This window comes from Lithobates pipiens, unplaced genomic scaffold (genome assembly GCF_037356315.1).
Source record: "Lithobates pipiens isolate NorthernLeopardFrog02 unplaced genomic scaffold, aLitPip1_a1.2 Scaffold_1, whole genome shotgun sequence".
Taxonomy (NCBI): domain Eukaryota; kingdom Metazoa; phylum Chordata; class Amphibia; order Anura; family Ranidae; genus Lithobates; species Lithobates pipiens.
The window spans coordinates 238,325,486-238,350,065 of NW_027507685.1; the positions used below are offsets into that span (position 1 = coordinate 238,325,486).

Sequence of the window (24,580 nt, forward strand, 5' to 3'; positions counted from 1 at the left end):
ACACTTGGAAACATGGTTTCCAAGTGTCCAAGTGGTCTTAAATTGTTTGGTTTGTAACATAACATAACATAACACATATATATATATATATATATATATTATATTATATAATTTATATTTTTTTTTTCCTGTTTCCTTAGTACAGGTTAAAAAGCATGTGCTGTCTAACCTGCCCCTCTTGAAGCTGTAAAATACCTGGCTGATCCTGCCAGTTTCGGCCCTCCCCCTGTAAACTGTCGATGGTATATCAAGGCTGCTGAGCCCTGACACCGTGGTCAGTTTACGTCATCCGCAGCTCTCCTGTGTCACACACCCGCCCCCCCCCTGCCTGCCTGTCACCTTGTGTGTCTTCTGTGAGAGCTGTCTCTACCCCCCGCAGCGGTTAGTAGAAAAGTTTAACTTTAAAAAGTTAAAAGATTCACTGCTAGCCCCTTATTTGTATCGAGCCATAATGTACTGTATACGTTTTTGTTAAAGTCGATGCCTCAATACTTTTGTGCATGCATCTTCAGGCAGGTCACGTGACTTGAAGCCCGTTTACACCTTCAATACAGGGCTACAGCAAGAGGGGCTGAGTGGCCATGTGACCTCCCCGGCTGACGTCAGGAGATCTCGGCTTCTCTTGCTGTAGCCCTGGATCGGAGGTGTAGAGCGCCTGCGAGACTGGCCTGAAGATGCATGCAAAAGGGTATTTAGAGGTGTGGATTTTAGCAACCTATACAGTACACTATGTATGCATACAAGTAAGGGGCTGGCAATGTAATATAACGGTTAGGGTTACAAACACTAATGTCAGGAAGGAGAACAAATGTCTCACCACATGATCACAGATTCATGGAGGTCACCTGATCAGGAACCCCTCCTGCTGCCTTTGGATTAGAAACAGAGACTGGCAGCTGTCTGACAGCTCGGTCACTGCTCTAGGAGCACGGAGTTATTATGCTCTCAGCACAGAAACCTCAGTCTCCATGGACTCATAGGCCCACCTACCACACACATGCATGTGATTGGCAGGAGGTTAAAGTTTTTTGTTTTTTTTGCAAATAACAAACAGGTTTATACTTACCAAACTTCCTCGGCTGCCCGTTGGCGCTGTTGACTTCTCCTGTCTGGTGAGTGCCTCCACAGAAAGCCACTTTCTATGGGGGCACTTGTGCAGGCCCACTCCCGAGCCTCGTTGTCCACGTCTACAGGCGCAGACTTGGCCCTGCTCCCTTGTCACTGGCTTTTTAATTTTTAAAATAAATTTTTATTCAAAATTTTTCACAATACAGCAAAGCTGAAACAAAAGTGAAAAATGAAATATAGTACGCACACATCAAATTACATTGAGACAAAGTGAAGCGAAATCAGGAGTTATTTACAGCAAACAAAGCTACATAGATAATGGCTGACCGATATAAACAGATGCATCCTTTACTGGCTTTAACTGACAACAGTGGGAGCCAATGGCATCCGCTGCCTGAGGGGGGAGAAGAGCTGCAGATGGGTATCAGGCTGGATCAAATGAGGGCTAAGGTAAGTAAATGAGCTGGAGGGGGGGGGGGGGGGTGCTACTGATGCCTAAACATTTACCTTAATGCAAGGAAAAAAAAAGTTTAGGCTTTATTACTACTTTGATAGGAAAAAAAAAAAAAAGTGTGGGACATTTTTTAACACTGATCGCAGATTCTTTATTAGCATATTTTAGTCTACCTGCCCATGTATTTGGAGATGTCTAATTCAGATTTCAAATCTCAAAAGCACTATATAAATTCTGTATAAAATAATAACCTAAAAAAATAAATAAAAAAAAACCCATTCTATTAGGCTTTCTAAACTTAAAGCGGTTCTTCACTCTAAAGGGGAAGTTCCGCTAATCTGATCCCTCCCCCCTTCTGGTGCCACAGTCGGCACCTTTCAGGGGGGAGGGGGGTGCAGTTACCTGGATAATCCAGATAGCTGCACCGACTTCCGGGCAGACCGCCGCAGACCCCCACCCCCCCTCGTGTTCTGGGAAACACACAGTTCCCAGGACACAGCGGGGGATCTGAAGAGACGCGCAGCGCGACTCGCGCATGCGCAGTAGGGAACCGGGCAGTGAAGCCGCCATGCTTCACTTCCCGATTCCCTGACAGAGGATGGCGGCGGTGGCAGCAGCTCGCCATCTGCCGCCGACATCGCTGGACCCTGGGACAGGTTAATAATACTTACCTTAGAACGAGGCCCCCGCAGCGTGCCCAGTCACCATTGAGGCGGCTGACATGTTCCCTCTGTGTTTCTTCCGAGTTCGCTGGCTCCAGCGCTGTGAGTGGCATGCGTGTGGCGGGGTCCTCCATTCCAGCAAGGAGCTCTGTAATTCCGCCATGATACGCTGAACCCCCAGGGCCCATGCACCGCTTACGTCAGCGGCTGCACGCAGGGTGAATATCTCCTACACGGTGCACGTTTTATGAGATATTAATTTTACCTACAGGTATACCTTATTATAGGCTTACCTGAAGGTAAAAATGACCAAGTGCGTTATACAACCGCTTTAAAGTTTCTGTTACTTATTTCTCGTTATGTGCAATGGAAACCCATTACCTGCTCTGGGACTTTGATCCTGTTTCAAGGATTTATCATTCCTCATGTAAGAGTCATAGTGATCATCTTCAGTCTTGATTACAACTTCTGGTTTTGGATTAACAGGCCCTAAAATATACAAAGAAAAGCTCTGATTAGGTTTAAAAAACAAAAAAAAAAACAAAAAGGTGAACTCCCAGTAAATAAAGTACCGTATTTATCGGCGTATAACACACACCCCAAGTTTAGGAGGGAATTTTAAGGAAAAAAACTTTTAGGAGGGAAATTTAAGGAAAAAAAAACAACTTACATTTAAATGCCCATCAATGCAGCCATATCAGTGTCCATCTGAAGCCTTGTCAGCATCATTTGCAGCCTTGTCATGCAGCCTGTCCGTCATTGCAGCCTTGTGCATCGTTGTTCCCTCAGTGAGTCAGGTTTTGTTTTTAAATATGGCACCGCCGAGATGTCCTGTGTATCTCGGCGGCGGCTTTTGGCCGCCTCCGGCCATAATCGGCGGCTTTTGGCCTCTCTCGCCCCTTCTCGGTGGTTTTCGGCCGCCGAAAGCCACCGAGTACGGCCGAAAGCCGCTAAAAGGGCCGAAGGCGGCTGAAAGCCACCCAGAGCCCAAAAATCATACGGAAATCGTGGGGGATCGGTGTATAACAAGCACCCGCGATTTTCCTGATTTTAAGGGGAAAAAAGTGCGTGTTATACGCCGATAAATACGGTATATTGCTTGAAATACATGCTGTATATGGAAGTTTCCAAAAGGGTTTGTTTTTCTGTCCTTTTCTAACCAAACCAGACAACAGAGAAAGGCTGGCGAACTTACTTTTGCGTACTGTAAGAAAATAAAGCCTGGTCACTCCCTGCCCCCAGCCTGTGAATGGACAGCAAAAGGGAAAGCATGATTGGTGAAATCCTCCCTTGGTTCACTTTGTTCTCTCTTCTTGCCAAAATATTCCTTCCCAGCTCATATGCACTGGAGTACAATTAATTGGTACCCAGTGCTGCCCATCCCTCTGCTTGTCCTATTCTCACTACATTTTTTTCCACTGAAATCAATGAAAACACATTAAAACACAGGTCAGCGTATGCTGCTGCACATTTTAACCACTTCAGCCCCGGAAGGATTTACCAGGCCATTTTTTTGCAATAAGGCACTGCATTATGTTAACTGACAATTGCGCGGTCGTGTGACGTTGTACCCAAATAAAATTGATGCCCTTTTTTCCCCCACAAATACAGCTTCTTTTGGGAGGTATTTCAACAGCTCTGTGGTTTTTATTTTTGCGCAAAAAAAAAAAAAAAAAGCAACAATTTTGAATTAAAATAATAATAATAATATTCCTTACTTTCTCCAATAAAAAAAAAAAAAAAAAATCAAATTTCTTCATCAATTTAGGCAAATGTGTATTCTGCTACATATTTTTTGTCAAAAAAAATCCCAACAAGCGTTGATTATTGATTTGGGCAAAAGTTATCGCATCTACAAACTATGGGTTTGATTTATGGACTTTTTAAAAATAGTTTTTACTGGTAATGGCGGCGATCAGCGACTGCGACATTGCAATGGACAAATCTGTCCCAAGTGACACTTTTTGGGGAACAGCGACACCAATACAGTGATCAGTGCTAAAAAAAATAAAAAATAAAATAAATAAAATGCACTGATTACTGTAGAAAATTTTCACTGGCAGGGAGGGGGGTTAACATTAGGGGGCGATCAAGGGTTTAAATGTGTTTTCTAACTGTGTGGGGGGATGGACTGACTAGGACAACACAGAGATCGCTGTTCCTGATTACTAGGAACAGACGATCGGCGTGTTCTCCCCTGTCAGAACGGCAAGCTGCCCTGTTTACACAGGCAGATCCCCGTTCTGCCTTTCTGTGGAGCGATCACGGGTGGCCGGAGGACATCTCAAGCACATAACGACGTATGGGTATGTCGTTTTGTGCAATAAAGCCGCCCTGCCGTAGTGTATATGCGATGGGCGATCACCAATGACACAAGCCTGTTTACACCCGCCAGTCCACAAAAATGCATGGACTTTCTGAACAGGTCCAATTGAAAAACTGACAGTGATAGAGGCGATTCAGTTCGCATTGTGCGCTATACAACTATTTCATTCATTTCATTCACAGGTGGACCTATACGGAAAGCCCATATAAAAAGGGGCCTTACAGGAAGGTCATTGTCCAATACCATCAAAAGTAATATTTATTGTGCATTAGTAGATTAGATAGTCAAGTCTCAGGGCAACAAAATATGCAACTGTTCCTGACCACAAGACAGCATAACACACGGGCCTCTGAATAAAACACACAGATATTACCGATGTGATTTTCAGCGATGCGTTTCCTACGATCAGACTTCCGTTTCCTTCGGGTATAGGTTTCTTCACTTTGTTCAGCCTTGATGTCCACTTCACACTTTATACGATTACCACCTTGAGTAGAAAGAGAGATGAGAAGTTTTTCAAGCTACAGGTTTCACAGGCTGAGCATGTTCCTTTTAACCGCTTGCCACCCGCTGGCTGTCATCTGACGGGCAGGCGGCGTGGCTCTTGTTCTGGGAGGGCGTCATATGACGTCCCTGCATTTAAACAGGGAATGTGCGTGCATCCCTGTTCATTCGGTGGCGCCGTGTCACGGAGACACCGCTCCCCACCGAGGGGGGTGAACAGCCATTGGGCATGGCCGTTTACTTGACCCCAGGTGGTTTTGCCCCACTTTGCACGGCGCATGCATGCGATCTTGAGTGCGCTGCGTGTGCACATCGATGGCGGCGTGTTCCCGGGAACACTGCTCGTCACCGACGCTGGTAAACAGCCATTGGCTGGCAGCTGTTTACCAAATGATCAGCTGATACTTTCACAGCCAATCACTAAATGTCAACAAACCGCGGTAACAAGATGTTACCGGGTTCTCCTCCTCACACACAGATTGTGTGTGAGAAGGAGACTGCGGTGACATCTCGTTACCGCCCACAGTGTACACCAATCACACTGATTGCACCCCCCAAATAAAGAGGACCTGTCACAGTTTATCTGAGTGCCTGTCACAGTTCATCTGAGTACCAAAGTACCTGTCACAGTCCATATATGAGTACTGAGTACCTGTCACCGCCCTTCATAGTACCCGAATACCAGTCACCAGCCCATCAGAGTACCCAAGTACCTATTTGCAGCCCATGCCTCATAGAAATAGGATTTTTAAAACAAAATTTCCTGTAAAATCCTTTCTTTGATGTACATCAGGGGACACAGAGCCGTAGTAATTACTATGTGGGTTATATCGGACTGACAGGTGCTGGACACTGGCACGCCCCTAAGGCGTGTACTTCTCCCATCTAACCCCTCCCATTACTGGGAGTCCTCAGTTTTGTAGCCAAGCAATCAAAGTGTATAAGAAGAAGGGAGGGACCTCTGTGTCCCCTGATGTACATTAAAGAAAAGGATTTTACAGGTAAGCCGTTTAAAAAATCCTATTTTCTTTTCTTTCATCAGGGGACACAGAGCCATAGTAATTACTATGTGGGATGTCCCATAGCAATTGAAACTGACACCCCGCAACTACGATCTCGGTAAAGAGTCTCCGAAAGACTCTTTACCACGTGATCACCCGTGTCCAATCACAGTGTAAATAGGAAGAGCCAATGATCGGCTTTTCCTCACTCGCGTCTGACAAGGGGGGGGGGGGGGTCCTGTGCTGATCGCTTATCAGCGCAGCCCCCCCGAGGATGCCCACACTGGACCACCAGGGATGCCCAGCACCAGGTATGCCATCCTAGACCCCCAGGGATGCCAGTCAGTGCCCACAATGGGCATCACTGATTGGCATGCATTATTGTTTGGTACTGATTGGCATCCATCAGTACAGTATAATACAATACAATGCCGCCTGCGCTTATCAGTGCCGCCTATCCGGGCCACCTAGGTGTGCACCGAATGGGTTTTTTGGTGCTGAAACCGAAAATGAAAAATACACTAGGCCAGTGCTCGACAAAACCCGGTCGCCAGGTCGCATTGGCGACTAGAATCAGCGACCTTGCGCCTGGGGCAGCATAGCTGGGGGTATCACGTCTCCGTGGACCCCCCGCGCGCGATCGCGACGGCCCGCACCGCAGGCGGCCGGTAATTGAGCCCCCGGCTTTGAGGCCTTCTGTGATCCTATGGTTCCTTCTGGAATCTGGCGCCCTCTTGTGGTGGCCGTTGGAATTACAACCAGCAATGCTAATGGGATTGCCTGCCAGTCTTTCTCCATCCCTTTACTTAGAACCCCTAAACAAAACAAAAAAAAAAATATATATATTATATATATATATATATATATATATATATATATATATATATATATATATATATATATATATATATATATATATATTACACACACATTTTTTTATTATTTATTCTAACACCCTAGAGAGTAAAATGGTGGTCGTTGCAATACTGTCTGTCACACCGTATTTGCACAGCGGACTTACAAGCGCACTTTTTTTGGGGAAAAAAATTTTATTTAATAAAAAAAAAAAGACAACAGTAAAGTTCAAAGTTCAAAGCCCAATTTTTTTTTTTTATATTGTGAAAGATAATGTTACGCCGAGTAAATCGATACCCAACATGTCACGCTTCAAAATTGCGCCCGCTCATGGAATGGCGACAAACTTTTACCCTTTAAAATCTCCATAGGCGACGTTTAAAAAAATTCTACAGATTGCACGTTTTGAGTTACAGAGGAGGTCTGGGGCTAGAATTATTGCTCTTACTCTACCGATCGCAGCGATACCTCACATGTGTGGTTTGAACACCGCTTTCATATATGCGTTCGCTTCTGCACGCAAGCTTGGCGAGACAGGGCGCATTTAAAACATTTTTTTTCTTATTTTAACTTTTATTTTTATTTTTTTCACTGTTCTTTTAAAAAAAAAAAAAAAAAAAAAAAAAAAAAGTGTGTCACTTTTATTCCTATTACAAGGAATGTAAAAATCCCTTGTAATAGAAAAAAGCATGACAGGTCCTCTTATATATGAGATCTGGGGTCAGAGAGACCTCACATCTCATATTTACACTAAAATGCAATTTAAAAATGTCCCTCTAAGAGCTATGGGCAATGACTTGGAGACAGGTGGGGGGGCTGGGGGCTATCTTCCCCTCACTCGTCTCCATGTCAGGACAGGGACAGGTCCAGATCGCCGTCACGGACCTGACTCCTAACTTTTTTAGCTGGCTCCTAGATTCCAAGCAAATTTGTCAACCCCTGCACTAGGCCGAAAACCGAAACCGATAACGAAACAGCACCGATACCAAAACATATTTAAAAAAATATATTTTTATACAGGAGATGGTCAAAGATAGGGGACGTGGTACAGGAGATGGTCAGAGACAGAGGACGTGGTACAGGAGGTATCCCCCATTGCAGCCAGACCAGAGTGCCCCATTGCAGCCAGAGTGCCCCATTGCAGCCAGACCAGAGTGCCCCATTGCAGCCAGTCTGTGAAGGGAAGAGAACCACCCCCACCGCCTGTTTGATCACAGCGCTGGGAACATCCCAGCTTTCATTTTAATAGCTGTGTGTTCCCGGCCGTGCCGTCACACACAGCCCCTCACCTTCGTCCAAGCACTTTGATAGACAGATCACCCGCAGGATTGGACGGATGATCTGTCTATCAAAGTGCCCGGACGAAGGGGAGGGGCTGTGTGTGACGGCGCGGCCGGGAACACACAGCTATTGAAATGAAAGCCGTGATGCTCCCAGCGCTGTGATCAAACTGGCGGCGGAGGTGGCTCTCCTGCGCTATAGGATACCCCCATGATAGGCGGCACCAGGGGTGGGGGGCGGAGCCCCGCCCGCACCCAGGCCACGCCCCATTTTCGGCTCCATTATCAGCCGTTTTTCTCTTTCGGCAAATTGGCGAAAAGGGAATTTTCGGCCGAAATTTCGGTGCATCCCTAGTGCCACCTATCAGTGCCTATCCATGCCAGCTATTAGTGCCAATTTGTGCCACCTATCAGTGCCACCCAGTGCCACCTATCAGTTTCCATCAATGCCACCTCATCAGTGCCACCTCATCAGTGCCACCTCATCGGTGCCCATCAGTGAAGGAGAAAACGTACTTATTTACAAAGTTTTGAAACCGAAACAAAAAAAAACAATTCTTTTTTCAAAATATTCAGTCTTTTTTTTTATTTGTTTAGCAAAAAATAAAAACCGTAGAGGTGATCAAATACCACCAAAAGAAATCTCTATTTGTGGGAAAAAAATTATAAAAATTAAATTTGGGTACAGTGTAGTTGGTCTGGGCAGAAAGGTGTTTAAGTGCCCTGTATTGAAGTGGCTAATATAGATTTGATAAAATCTGATAAATATATGAACCAAAGACCAAGTCGTGGCCTTACAGATCTGAGCCATAGAGGCCTGATGATACACCACCCAAGAGGCACTAATTGCCCTGGATGAATGTGCTTTAACATGAGAAGGAAGAATTTTCTTCTTCAAGCTGAAGCTTGAATAACCACTTGACAAATCCATTCAGAAAATAGTGGATCTTGACGCTGTCTGTCCACATTTTGGACCCTCTGGCAGTACAAACAAAGCCTGTATTTTGCGAACCTGAGTTATCGCCCTTAAATAGACTCTGATCGCTCTTACTACATCAAGGGAATGTAGTGCTTTCTCTTCCCCAGATTAAGGCTCTGGGGAAAAAGGAGGAAGAATATCTTGGTTTAAATGAAAACCTGTTACCACTTTTGGTAGGAATTCAGGATGAGGACATAAAACCACCTCATCCTTATGCATGATGAAATATGGCTCTTACAAGACAGAGCCGCTAGTTCTGAAACTCTTCTAGCAGAAGAAATTGCAACCAGAAAATATGATCTTTCTTGTCAAAAGAACCAAGGGAATTTCACGTAAGGTTCAAACGGCTGATTCAGCAAAGCCGATAAGACCAATTTTAAATCCCAAGGATTTAGAGGTGCCTTGATAGGGGGAATAAACAGTGTTACCCCCTGAATAAGCTACACATCAAGAGTGGGAAGAAAGAGGCCATAGGAAAAGACACCGACAAGGCCTGGATCTGGCTCTTGATAGAAGTCAAGGCCAGCTTCATATCAGATCCCATATGCAGGAAATCAGGGATCCTGCCTATTGACATACTTCCTGGGGTGCCAACCCCTGGATGCCATTAGTCAAAGTACAAGGAGATCACCCATGATCTTTTAGAGAGTGGGATTCAACAGTAAAACCAGTTAAACTTTTTGTCCGTAAAGTAGGATGAAATACCAGACCTTGTGCAAGAAGGTCTGGCTATAATGGCAGAGTCCAAAGGACTCCTACTACCATCTTTATGATCTCTGTAAATATCTTCTGGGACCTGCTGGGGCTGCCAGAATCACCTCCTTTTGTTCCTGCTTAATCCTGCGGAGAAGGTGCAGAAGTAGCAAAACTGGAGGAAATGCATAGATCATTGAAAACTGATCCCCTGGGAAGACTTATGCATCTGTTCCGCCTGCTAGTGGACCCCTTGTTCGACATAAAGTTGTCGACCTTGTTAATGAATCTGGACGTGAATAGGTCCATGTCTGGAATACCCCATCTGACATATTGCTAGGAAGATGTCGGGGTGAAGAGATCATTCTCCCGGAAATAATTGTTGGCATCTCAAATAGTACGCCTGAAAAATTAGCATTGACAATAGGCAAGGAGTGTTGTGTTCTGCCAAAGCTAGAACATTATTCACCTCTTTTTGGGCTGCACGCCTTCTTGTGCCTCCCTGGTGATCGATGTAAGCCACCGATGTGGCCTTGTCAGACTGAATCCTGTCAGGACAGTCCAGTAGTCTGACCGCCAAGATTCTAGAGTCAGATGTACTGCCTGAAACTTCAAAAAAACTTCCAAAAAAGTTGATAGGCAAGGTCCTCTAACCTGGACCATCTCCCCTGGACAGAATCTTCTTCCAGGGCTGCTCCCCAGCCTAGAAGGCATCTGTTAACACCTTCCAGGATAAATTTTACCTTTTGCTGGATAACAAACACCAATTTAGGCTCTGACCTATGTCGGGAGCCAAGCGTATTGGAAACAAACAAGGCCTGAATCTTCTTTATTCCAGACCGACAGGATGGTGTCTTGGAGCAGTCTTTGAGTAAAACTGCACATAAGGGACGGCCTTGAAGGAGGACACCATTTCCCCTAAAAATCTCCTGCACACCCGAATGAAGGAATTTTCCTTTGAATTAAGTTAATTTAATCCTACAATGGAACCGATTCTTGTCTGGGGTAAGAATACCTTCTTCTCTATGGTATCTATAACCAGACCCCCCCCAAATCGAGAATCCAATCTAGAGATTTCAGATATTTACGGTTGAGATCAGACTCTGGTTTAGACATGAGACTGAATGATCTTTTAAAAGCAGATCATCTAATAGACTAGGACCGCTATGCCTTGAGCCCTTAACCTGGCTAAAGGAGGACCCCACAGGCAGCACCCAAACAGGGACCCGAACGCCGGACCCTCAGATCAAAGCCGACTGAGCCATCCAGGCTCCTGGAACTCTAGTCGTAACCTAGAGAAAAAATTGCAGAAATCCCTCTACTCTTGATATTGTTCCTGCCAGACTTTGAGAATCGCAGGACCTTTCCCCTCACCCAAACGAGCAGGGGTGCTCCTTCATGAGAAGGTTTTAGCATTCTGCTTCATGGGCTTTCTGCCCCCAAGATCCTGGTGCTGCCCTTGGGGACTTTCCCCTGAACCTGACGATTGATACCGTCGAGACTGCCTAGAGGCAGATGCCCCAGGCATAGGAGAGGCAGCACAATTAAAGGAGAAATGTTTGAACCTCCTTTTACTGGTAAAGAGAGCTTTACCCTATTGGATATACTTATCCACTCTAAATAGCCGTACCCCTGGAAGGGACACAAACTGGCTAAAAGTTTGAACATGGTGCTTCGGCTGATCGATATTTCAGCCACGGAACTCTGCGAGAATGCACTAATCCAAGTATAAGCCATAAGGCTTAAACGATAGAGTCTTTCATAGCATCTGTGAGACACAGTGCGTCAGATACACCAGCCCCTTGCCGGGTCTGCTGATCACAGGTATCTCACAAACTGTTCCTTAACCATTAGAAGTCCACATTTTTCAATGCATTGGCGTGACTCAAAATGTGCTCCACCAAAATGGTAGAGCAGATGTTAGAGGGTTAATGGACTGAGATACACCAATTACAGCAAGAACTGCAAAAGACATCTTGCATTTAAAAGGAAGTTCCAACCTTAATTTGTTGGATCCTTTAACATCAGTGCATTATACACTGGACATGTGAGACTCTGCTCACTGAGGTGATTGCAGCATCAATTGCTGGAACCCCCCATTTCTTCATAGAAATGTTCTCATTCAGAATACATAAATTATGCATGAATAGGAAAAACATCCCCAGGTGGGGGAGGTTCAAATGAACCTCAGAGGTAGATACCTCAAGAGCCTGTGCTGCAGGCAACAAAAGGGTTAAGTAAGGGAGTAACCACCTGACTTGTGAGGCTACTCCCTCCATGTTAGGATCCTTTGAAGAGGAAAAATAAGTATCTTCCAATATTTGGGATGATCTACCTGATCCCCAACCTCCTGCACCTCAACAAAAGGGCCCTGAGGACTAGATGGGAATCTGCTGTTTAGTCCTAAATGGTAGAAGAAGAAAAAACAGTTTGTATGATATATACAGGGACTGAAGCTTTCTACCCTTGATGGCTCATCCGACTAGCCATATCCCTCTCAGGGGAGGATGACATTCTTTTGGAAAGGGTTTTTTAGCTTGTTCTATACCATTAACCCCTTAGAGGAGTTTCTGGTCCCTTTGCCACTCATAGCTTACAGCACAAAGCAGAGGCACTACCAGCAAAAGAATGAAAACTTGCTAGGCTATAGTACAGTACAATAACTCCTATTAATCCCAGCTTAAAAGTACAATGTTGTCAAAGGGAAATGCCTGCGTTACCAAACCTGATCCAGCCAACCTCTCCATCCCTCCACCGCCAGGCAGCAGCTTCCTTCACAGTGCTTTAAAACACTTCCCGGATGCATCCGGCGTCGCTAGCCACGCCCCCCCCATGGAATATGGCCCCCCTTTTCCAAAGGCGTTGATTTTCCCATGAGAATGGAGTCCTGCAGCATGGCTGGGGGGGGGGGGGGGGTCTGTGCCGGCTGAAGGAGAGGAGAGTGAAGGTTTCTGCTATTTCCAGCGTCAGGATGGTGGGTACAAAAATACAGCCCCCAGTGGTGACACAGACATGACAACACAATACATAGAAGGAGAAAATTCCTGAGAAAATCTCACTTGCCTTATCCTTGCAACAGGTTTTAGATCAGATAAAAACCCAATCTTCACCCTTCTCCGAGACCTTAAAGGAAACCTTCAGGAACCAGGGAACTCTCAGGTTATCCCACAATCCTGGACCTGTGACATCACCCTGCCAGTGAAAACCTTATGGACTTACTACCAAAAAGTACTGGATCCCAGGGCCCAGCTCTCTAAAAAGAGAAGCGTTCGCAAGCAAAACCTTGTTTCTTTGGATTACGAGGCCCAGGTACCATTCATTTAGCCCATTACAAAGACAGCCATAGAATGCATTAAGGTGAAAAAAACATGAATAAAGCACGAGATTGTGCAAATATGCAATGCATAGGATGGGTTTCTCGTAAAGGCTATGCATTGCCAGAAGTTTAAGAGAGACTGGGTTACTTTCTATTCAGGACAAAGTAATTTTGCTTCCCACTAGAGATCCAGCTAAAGGTTCTAATGGAGCAGGCAGGGCTGCCAAGTACAGTGGAACCTTGGTTTACGAGTAACACAGTTAACGAGCATTTTGAAAGACGAGTAACTTATTTTTTTTAATTCTGACTCGGTTTGCAAGTGTTGTCTCGCAAAACAAGCAGAATTCAAGCTAAAGGGGTGTGCAGTACTACATTTGACCAGAGGTGCAGGGGCGCCGGTGACAATCGGAATGGTTCAGAGCCGTTCGGAAATACTTGGAAACACTCGGAAATATTCCGTTCCCGAGTTCAGCCGTGCTGTCCCTGAGCATTTCCGAGGCTCTTCGGCGTGCCCCCCACCTCTGGCCACATGCGGTATTGCATGTAATAGAAGTCAACGCGGAACTAATTATTTTTGTTTACATTGACTTCTGTGGGGAAACTCGCTTTGATATGTGAGTGCTTTGGATTACAAGCATTCTCCTGGAACGGATTATGCTCGTAATGCAAGGTTTCACTGTATGAGGGTAAACATGACCAGTGCTTGGACCTAAGCAGCCAACTGCTGGGGGGGAGGATAATGATGTCATCTAACTGTGGGTTCTAAAACTACAGCATACTTAGGGCACATTCTTGCATTGGGGTGAGAGAGCATGGATTGGGGGGCATACTTTGCTGGGGAGGGTGGGCTATCTGAAGGCACTTTCACTAATTGGCAGGTGGCAGCATCCCTTTGAAATGGTGCTCACCCTTGTTTTTCTACATGACCAGATTGTTTAGATATATTACGATTCTCATTAACAGAAATTACTTACCTGTATTGGTCATTGGAATCTGGTTATTCTGAGGATTGTAGATTTCTTCCTCCTCTACTTTTACCACCACCCCTGGCCCCACCACAGTACATTCTGCAAGAAGAAACATCATATCTTGCATAACCATCTCTAATGATCAAATACTAGTATGGGAAAAAAACAAAAACTTGGGGTGCATACCCAGGGGCTTGATGGTATGGTAATGCTCCATCATCACTGCTTAAATTCAGATACTTCTGATAGGAAAAGGGACTTCTGTTCAGGTTGTATATTCTGCAAGTTGTTCATTAAACTTCAACCGCTCCTGAAATCACAGAAAAATAAACAGGTTGATCTACGGATGTGTTGCTATGGCTACTTTGGTGAGGTTAATAGATATATATGTATAACATTTGGTTCAATGCTAATGAACTTATTGGACTGGTTGCACTCAGGACAGGAAGTGATGCCACAGGAAGTAGGGGGGAGATGAAAGAGGAGTTGGACAAACATGTCCTTATGACAAAGGAGCAGCACTAGTAGTTCTGGAGGGCTCTGAGAAGGAAGCAGCAGTAAGAGGACTCCATCACCAGGAAAACCCAATTTAAGTAGCGGTTTAGTATCCTTAAAGCATACATAGTCTGTGCAAATTCACTGGAAAGGATAGAGTGATACTTTGTATGCAAATTTCGTGTCGTATTTGTGTGATCGAAGACTTAACATTCCTTTTCAGAGATTGGCAGGATTCTCCTCCATGGCCAATGTGCCTTGCATCCTCAAGTGTGTGCAAACGAAACTTCTGTGTTTTAACATGAATCTGTTAGAGAAGGTCAATTCAGTAAGTTGCAGGCTGGCACATGAACTGGGATAAAGGCATTCTATGCATGAAGATAAAAAGCCTTCTGTGTGTACCAGCCCCCCCAATACTTATCCAAGCCCATCTCTGTCCAGTGATGTCCATGAGTCCCTAGGCCGTTCGGTACTCTCCCTCCTGATTAGCTGAGACACAGCAGCAGCGCCATTGGTACCTGCTACTGTCAAAGTCAGTTAGCCAATCAGGAGAGAGAAGGGGCGTGGCTGAGCTGCAGCTCCATGTCTGAATGGAGACACTTCAGCTCCACTTGGGTGCCTTTATAGCAAGCTGCTTGCTGTGGGGGCACGCGACAAGAGGGAGGGCCCAGGAGCGCATCAGAGGCACCCAAGAAGAGGAGGATCAGGGCTGCCCTTGATAACCGCAAAAAGTGGTTATCAAGTTAAATTCAGATACTTGTTATAATAGGCTGAGATCAAGTGAAATTCAGATAATGTATTATTGAATACATGGTTGTAATAATGTATGCATTTTATATTTTCCTAAAGTTCAACAACTACAAACAAATCCAAAAACCTGATCATAGCCCACTGTGGTACCATACCGGAAGGAGACACCCCAGTTAATACGGCGCCCAGTCAGAACAATGAAACCTAAGCCTGGTTGTCATTTTGCTATAGGCCGGGCGAGGGTTTCATTGTTCTGACTGGGCGTTATATGATATATAGTCATACTGGGTGGAGATTGCTGGTGCGATGTGTCGCTCGGATACACAGCATCTCCGATCGTGGTAAAGCGCTTTAGCATGTGATCAATCACAGCTCATCACAGTGTAAATAGGAAACATTGGTTATTGGCATTCCTCTATTCACGCCGACAGTGAGGAAGCAGAGGAAAGCCGATAAGCGGGGGGGGGGGCGATGGTATCTGCACTGATAACCCACAATCCCAGCCAGTGCCCACTAGTGATGACTTTCAGTGTCTCCTCAGTGGCACCCATAAAGGCTGCCCATCAGTGCACATCCGTGTAGGAGAAAAATAAATGACTTCTTTACAAACTTTTTTTTTCTTCAAAACTGTCTTTTTTCACTTGTTTAGCAGTGAGATATTTCCTGATCTCTGCAGCCGCGCATCGAGACAATGTCTCACGGCCTGCGATTAGCGAAGCGCAGTGCCGACCTGGCAGGCTCTGCACGTGGGCTGTGCAAACACACCAGAGCTCATCCTTAGTGACCAACTACCACCAAAAGAAAGCTCTATCAGTCTCCAAAAAAATTTAAAAAATTAAAAATTGCATTTGGGTATAGCATTGCATGACCGCGCAATTGTTATCTAAAGTGTGAGAGTGCTGAAGGCTACAAATTGGCCTGGGCAGGAAGGGGGTATAAGTGCTCTGTATTGAAATGGTCAATGAAAACATCACAACCATTATTACCCAAAATGCAGCAAAACTCTAATCGGAGGTCCCCAGGCTGCTGTCAGGCTAGTTATACTGGGGACTTCTGGAATCTTGGGTCAGCTGGCGGTTCATCCAACTGCCTTTTTGCAGGCTTTGTCTGAAATCTGCATTCCTCTGGCTTCCAAGGCCAGATCATACTGTGAGAGATTGAACTGATCCATTTTCCAGCCTACTTCACATGACACGCTTTCTTTCTTTCCTCTCGCCTCTGGATAATAGCTTGTTGTTAATCGTCTGCTAAGGCTGAAGCCACAGAGCAGCCATGCAAAAAAAAAAACAGCCTCAGGATTTTCCCAGTAAACAGCAGCTCTGCATTCAGCGCCCTCCTTCCAAGTTTTTGCTTGCTTTCTAAATAGGGGTGTAAAATTATCCCTATAAAATAAAAGTGCCTAGTTCCAGTTGTGTTTACAATAAGCGTGAGAGAACAGAAGACATTGGAGCTGTTGACTTGTTTCTAAGGTTACTTTCACACTGGGGCAGGCGGGCATCGGCGGTAAAGCACTGCTATTTTTAGCAGCGCAATTCGGCCGCTAGCGTGGCACCTTTAAGCCCCGCTAGAGGCCAAAAAATGGGTTAAAACCGCACGCAAAAGAACCGCTGCAGCGGTGCTTTGTCGGTGTACTATCACATAATGTCCCCCATCGGATAGTGTCCGCTGTGTACTGAGCATGCGCAGTACACAGGACACACAGGATTCTGAAAATAGCTGAAGATGAACAGCGTCTGCGCCGTGAGTCCAGGTTCTAGCCCCACCATCCAAGTGGACATAGAGTTAGAATAAAAAGAGCCGAGCGCAGCGAAGCCGGGTCCGAAGCGTGGCGAGTGAAGCGAGCCCACAAGGGGCCCTCTAATATGTGCAGCCCTATGTCCACTTGGAGGGAGGGAGACACAACCCGTAGGGTAACCCCACAGACCTGAGGACTTCTACTGCTGCCTGCAGCACACTGTGCCCAAAGGCGATATCCTCATTCCATCTTACATGCACTTGATAACATTTTGCAAATGTATGTACTCAAGACCAAGTCGCGGCCTTGCAGATTTGAGACCTGGAGGCCTGGTGAAGCACTGCCCAAGAAGCACCAACCGCTCTGTTAGAGTGCGCCTTAACTTGAAAAGGGGGTATCTTTCCCTTTAAATCAGAAGTTTGAATTACAACTTGCCAAATGCACTTAGCGACCGTGGATTTTGACGCTGCCTGTCCCTTCTTAGGACCCTCTGGCAGAAGAAATAAGACATCAGTCCTACAAATCTGAGCAGTTTTCTTAAATATATTTTCACTGCTCTCACTACATCAAGACAATGTAGTGACCTTTCTTCCCTGGAACAAGGTCTTGGGAAAAAACCCTGACAATATCTTCATTCAGATGAAAGCCTGAAACCACTTTTGGCAAAAAACCTGGATGAGGGCGTAACACCACTCTGTCCTCATGAATAATCAAATATGACTCCTTACAAGAAAGAGCAGCTAATTCTGAAATCCTCCTTGCTGAGGATATAGCAAAGGAAAATATCAGCTTCCTAGTCAGAAGGACTAAGGGAACATGCTGCAATGGTTTGAATGGCTGTTTTTGTAACACTGACAAAACTAAATTTAAGTCCCAAGGGCTTAAGAGTGATTTAACTGGCGGATTAATCCGCAGCACTTCTTGCATGAAACCCTGGACTAAAGAATGCATAGCAAGCAGTCTTTGAAATAAAAAATTGATAAGGCTGAGACTTGGCCCTTAATAGTACTCGGGGCCAACTTCATCTCTACGCTTAATTGTAGAAAGAATTCTGCCTATGATATATCTCCGAGGGCACCAACCCTTGGACTCACTCCAGGAAACATAAGCTTTTTAGGCTCTATAATATATAGCTCTAGAAGCTGGCATCCTAGCATTAATCAAAGTAGAGATAACTGACCTGGAAAGCCCACGTTTATTCAGAATGTGGGTCTCAATAGCCAAGACGTTAAATTTAGCGTTCGTAAAGTAGGATGGAATATCGGCCCCTGAGATAGCAGGTCTGGCCTTAGTGGGAAGAGCCCTGGACCCTCCAATGCAATCCTTACGATCTCTGCGTACCATGACCTTCAGGGCCATGCTGGTGCTACCAGTATTACCGATTTTCTTTCCAGCCTAATCCTGCAAAGAACTTGAGGTAGCAACTGAATCGGGGAAAAGCGCATAGATCAGTAAAAACTGATCCCATGGAGTGGGTCCCCTGTCCTGGATGCAAAGTTGTCTAGCTTAGTGTTGAATCTGGACGCTAGAAGGTCTACGTCCAGGGTCCCCCATCTTTTGCAAACAGCCTGAAACAACTTGGGGTGAAGAGACCATGCTCCTGGGAATAACTGCCAGCGACTTAGATAGTCCACCTGCCAATTCTCTACTCCCGGAATGAAAACTGCTGATAGGCATGGGACATTCTCTTCTGTCCAAGTTAGAATATGGTTCACCTCTCTGAGCTGAGAGACTCTTGGTGACCCCTTGCGAGTGATATATGCTACAGCCCTGGCATTGTCGGACTGGATCCTGGCAGGACAATTCTTTAACCTGGAGGTCCAGGTTTCTAGAGCCAGATACACTGCCGGAATCTCTTGGATGTCGATGGGCAAGGCTCCTACTCCCCAGCCTGAAAGGCTGGAATCTGTCGTTACTACCTTCCAGATAACTGATCTGAAGGACTTTCCCTTCAGCAGGTTCCAAGATAGTAACCACCAACTGAGGCTTTGGGACACTCATGGGGACAGCCACATTGGCAAGTCCATAGCTTGAATTGTTTTGTTCCAAGAAGACAGAATACTGCTTTCAGTTTCGAATGGAATTGAGCATAGGGATGAAGCTACCATCTTCCCTAACAGCCTCATGCAAAGGCGAATTGAAGGATTTCTCTTCGACCTGATCATCTTCACCAGGCTCCTGTATGGAGCTGATCCTTGCGGGAGGCAAGAACACCCCTTTTCTGGGCTGTGTCTATGATCAGGCCCAGATAGTCCAGCCTTCTTAGTGGCTTAAAGAGGAGGATTTCTTTAGGTTGAGAATCCAACCCAAACCTTCCAGGTAACCGCTTGTGATGGCTACACCTTGCTTCAAGCAAGTCACTGACTGGTCTATTAACAATAGATCGTCTAAGTAAGCCAAGACAGTTATGCCCTGTGCCCTTAACCTGACTAGAGGCGAAGCTAATACCTTAGTGAATACCCGAGATGCTGTAGCAAGCCCGAAGGGCAAGGCTATTAACTGAAAATGCTTCTGTTCTACTTAGAACCGCAGAAACCTCTGGTGAGGAGGAAATATATGGACAAGCAGCTATGCATCTCTGATGTCGATGGACGCCAGAAGTTTTTCTCCTTGCAGAATGGAAACTACTGACTTGATTGACTCCATGAAAATGGAGTGGATTTTCAAGGAACCGATTTAGATTACAAAGATCTAGACTTGTATCCACATTTGCCTTTGGGGCCGTAATTAGGTTTGAGTAAAACCTCAAACCTTGCTCTTGTTTGGGAATCTGTCTGATCACCCCTTGAGCCAATAATCGGTCTAATGCTTGCAACAGGGATTGCCTTTTCCCTGGATCCTTGGGAACGTTTGATCTCAGAAAACGAGATGGTGATAACTCTCAAAGCTCTAGCTTGTATCCTAGAGACACTGTGGAGAGAGTCCATTTGTCCTGAATCTCCCTTTGCCAGACTTCTGAGTACATCAGAAGCCTTCCCCCCACCTTGGTGAGGGGAGATGTCTCTTCATAAGGGAGGTCTTGTATTCTGCTTTGCAGACTTGTAGCCCCAGGTCTTCCTTTATGCCTGGTCTGATGGCAGAGGCCGAACAGTTTAAATGAAAAGTCGCTTATATTTTCTTTTGACTGGCAAAAGAGTACTATTGCCGCTGGAAATTATTTGAATGTATTTATACAAACTATTGTCAAATAATCGTTCTCCCTTAAAGGGGAAACTAGTTAGAAGGTTCTTACAATGCGTCTCAGCTGACCAACCTTTTAACCAAAGGGTTCTTTGCATATGTACAAGTACAAAACGCAAGGCGTGATGCCTGGTGAATAGAATCCTTCATAGCGTCTACAGCAAAGCATAATGCTTTAGGTAGCTCGGCCAGTTCCTGTGCTTGTTGTGCAGGGAGCTCATCTGAGAGCATCTGTGAACTGGTCCTTTAAAGTGGAAGTAAACCCTCCTATCGTTTTCAGTCAAGGAAACTGCCATCTTGGCCTCTAATAATTCTTCAACTGCCATAATGCTGCACATGTGATCAGTTATGACATCAGCCATTGGATGGTTTGAAAGTTTAGTTGAGAGCACAACCAATGTGAAAGTTAGCATTTCCGGCATGCCGGGAATGTAAATGTTTTTTGAAACTGGGTTTACTGCCGCTTTAAGGACTGACAGATGCCTATAGCTGCAATTGCAGGCTGAGCAACAGTATCTGCTAAGACAAAAAGGATTTTAACAGACCTTCCAACTTATCTGTTGGATCTTTAAGCATAAGTGCATTGTCCACTGGGTAAGTTAAACATTTTTTTTTTTTTCACATTGGAAATCGCAGCATCAACTGCTGGAACTTTCCATCTTTAGTGAATGTTTCTTCCATAGGATAGAGCTTTGAGAGTCTCTTTGGAAGGGAAAAAAATGCTTATCCGGATGATCCCATTCGGTAAAAATAAGCTTTTTTAGTAATGCGTGGACAGGAAACGCATGCAAAGGTTGTAAAGGCTTCAAAGAACCCAAGGAAGAGACCGGCCCTTCAGCTAACTCTGTTAGAGGTAGCATGCAAGTAGAGCGAACCATCTTTGCAAGCCTCTGTACTTCAGATTGTGAAGTAGGGATCCTTGGGAACTTCAAGTATTGTTTCTTCCGCAGAGAAATAATCGCATGCCTTTCCTCTCGATCATCTGAGGGCAATACCCCATCCTGTCCCCATAATTCTCTTGGACCCTTCACTGACTGTAAAGAGTCTAAGGTGGGGGAGGGGGATCTAAGACGCTTCCTATACACTGGATGGAGGATGCGATTAAAGCCACTAATCTTCCTTCTAAGCCTTCCAAGGCAGAGGAAAATGCATCTTCAGTCACCTCTACAGGGGCTGAAGTGTGTGAAGCAGTTGCACCACCGCTAGCTTCCAATAACTCACCCTGGCTTGCCATGTCTGATCTCTCCGAAGAGGAAGACAGTATGGAGGCATAACTGGGATTCCCAGCGCCTGGGGGGGGGCGACACCTTAGGTACCTTTACGGTAGGTCTGGAAGACATAGTGCAAAGCACAAGCAGAGGTACACACAAAATAAGTTCTTTTGCTACTAATTAACAATCTGTCTAGAAATGCCTGTTTACACCCTTACGTGTCCAGCGCTCTGCGGTCTTAGTGTGACAGACTGCCTCTCTCGAGTGCTGTGTGTGTGGACGTTACATCCACACATAGCGCCACGTGACCTTGCAGACATGCTCCTCTGTGTTCTCAGGCCCTGCTAGGGACCCGGATGGCCAACAAAAAAAAAATAATTTTTTATTTTATATATATATATATATATATATATATATATATATATATATATATATATATATATATATATATATATATATATATATATATATAAAATTATTTTTATAAACCACAGAAGCATAGGGCGTTTCCCAACGTTACTAGGTGGAAGTGCTGGGTTGTAATTAAACCATGCAGCTAAAAGCAGCTGCGTCAATCAATCAGCCACCGCCCATAAAGAAGTTTATGCACATCTCTGTATTAGTAACTGCTGTATTTTTTACCAAATCCCACAAGATCTATAGTAAGAACCCCCCTCTGCCACTGGGACCACACATGTTCTGAGACAGAGCTGCACCAAGACACATCATAGGTAGTGTAAGTTACTCCTTATAGAGGAGACATTTATAAGGCATATAAGGTATATTGAAGGAAAAAGCAAAGCTTCTTCCCTTACCTTGTCCTCGCTGCAGGATACTGCTGATTTAACAGATAGATCCAACTTTCACCCATCACAGCGGGCTGCGTTTAAACACGCTCAAAGACTGGGGCCCTTTTAACCTCCCTAGCGGTATCCCCGAGCGTGACTCGGGTTAGGTTTTTTATTGTACTATCGGTAACCCCGAGTCACGCTCGGGGTAACATTGCAGAGCGGCGAGCGGAGATCTTACCTTCTCCCTGCGCTCCAGTGATGTTCTCCGCTGTCCTCCCCTGTGATCGCCGACACGATCGCCGGCGAGGTCACGCCATCCAGACTTCCTGGTTCCGTTCTCTGCGAGCAGCAGCGGCGCACGGGAGCGGAACTGGGCTGGAAATTCAAAAAGTTACACAACACAAACACATAAATAGAGGTGATACATTGTAATCTGAGAGGATTACACTGTATCATCTCTATCTGACAGATAAACCATACAGTGCCCCTTGCCTCCAATAAAATAATATCTAACATGGCATCAAAAAAGCGCCAATTCGCTACAAAATCGCCATTGGACCAGCTGAGTGACAGCGATAGCGACACGGAGTTGCTCGCAGAAATTAGCGATAGCGAGTCGGTGGGAGATTTGTCGTCTGACACTGACACGGATCTGACAAGTGACAGCGGTGATGATCCTGCACCTGACCTCAGCGATGTGCGCAATTGGTGCCCTATCGACTGCGATACAGACCAGGTAGCGCCGCCAAGATTCCCTTTCACTGGATCACCTGGGATGAAGGTAGATGTCGAACGTGACAATCCCCTGGCATACCTGCAATTATTTCTCACTGAGGATGTAATTGAAAAAATTGTCACAGAGACAAATCGCTACCAGGTACAGCAATCCGCTACGCTGCATGCCAGGTTTTCCCGAAACAGAAAGTGGGAACCAGTGACCAAAGAGGACATCTGGCAGTTCCTGGGACTCATCATTCTTCAGGGAGTGGTGGGGAAACCGCTCCAAAAATGGTACTGGACCACCAATAAATTATTGGCCACTCTGTTTTTTGGCACCGTGATGTCGGAATACCGTTTTTCCCTCATCATGAAATATTTTCATTTCACGAACAATGAGGAGTTTGATGAGGCCACGCATCCTGCACCCAAACTCAAAAAAATCTGGGAGGTATCGCAAATTATTGTGAGCAACTTCCAGCGGACCTACATGCCAGAAAGGGACGTCTGCGTGGACGAAAGCTTGATGGCCTACAAGGGACGCCTGAGCTGGATACAATTTATTGCGTCCAAAAGAGCGAGATTTGGAATAAAGTCCTACATGCTCTGCGAGTCATCCACCGGGTACATATGGAATGCGGTCATTTACACCGGTAAAGGCACAAAGTTCAACCCCAGGTACAGCGGCTATGGGATGGCCACATCATCAGTCCTCACACTGCTGGAGCCATTGCTGAACCAGGGATATTGTGTCACCATGGACAATTTTTATACGTCTCCGGAACTTTTTGATGTTTTGCTAAGAAACAAGACCGATGCGTATGGTACGGATAGGCCCAATCGGCGTGACATGCCATCTCTGTTCTCCCGGAAAAATCTAAAAACCGGAGAAATGGTTGCCTGGCAGAAGGGTAAAATGATGGCAATGCGATGGCGAGATAAGAAGGACGTGTGTCTGATGAGTACCGTGCACAATACCGCCACTGCCATGGTCCACACCAAACGTGGGAAAGATGTGCTGAAGCCGCAAGTCGTCATAGACTACAATTGCACTATGGGAGGCGTGGACAGAGCCGATCAGGCAATGACATTTTATCCGGCTATGCGCAAGCAGCAAAAAAAATATTATAAAAAGATTTTCCGGCATCTTCTGGAGCAATGCCTTTGGAACGCATATGTCCTATATAGAGCACAGAGTCGCAAGCCTCTTATTCATGCGGATTTTACCTGGAAGGTGGCGGAGCAGATTTTCCTCCAACATCAGACACCATCAGGATCTGGGATCAGACCTGGACGACATGCTGTTGACGTTGTCAACCCAGAACGCCTAACAGGTCGTCACTTTGTGGACTACATACCACCAACCGCAAAAAAGGCAGCACCTACCAGGATGTGCGTGGTTTGCTGCTCAAATAGAGATGGCAGTGGGAAAAAAGTCCGAAAAGAAAGTCGGTTCTATTGTCCGGATTGTGATGTTGGACTGTGTGCTGTACCCTGCTTCAAAGTGTATCACACTCAGGATGTTTATTGAATTTTCTTTGTTTGACAAATTTCATTATTTCACATTACATTATTGAATAAAATTATATTATTTA

General features: G+C 45.4%; 1 protein-coding gene across 2 annotated transcripts in view; it reads right to left on the reverse strand.

The window, feature by feature from the left end:
- Nucleotides 1-24,580, reverse strand: part of LOC143985947 (uncharacterized) — a 76,154-nt gene that overhangs the window by 33,879 nt on the left and 17,695 nt on the right. For both annotated transcript variants that reach the window (XM_077484761.1, XM_077484762.1), the window contains exons 2-5: nt 14,293-14,416; nt 14,113-14,205; nt 4,884-4,997; nt 2,566-2,673 (exon numbers count right to left, since the gene is read on the reverse strand). In XM_077484761.1, the coding sequence (XP_077340887.1) occupies nt 2,566-2,673; nt 4,884-4,997; nt 14,113-14,205; nt 14,293-14,326 (349 nt within the window). In that variant the 5' untranslated portion in view covers nt 14,327-14,416. The remainder of the gene's footprint in view (nt 1-2,565; nt 2,674-4,883; nt 4,998-14,112; nt 14,206-14,292; nt 14,417-24,580) is intronic.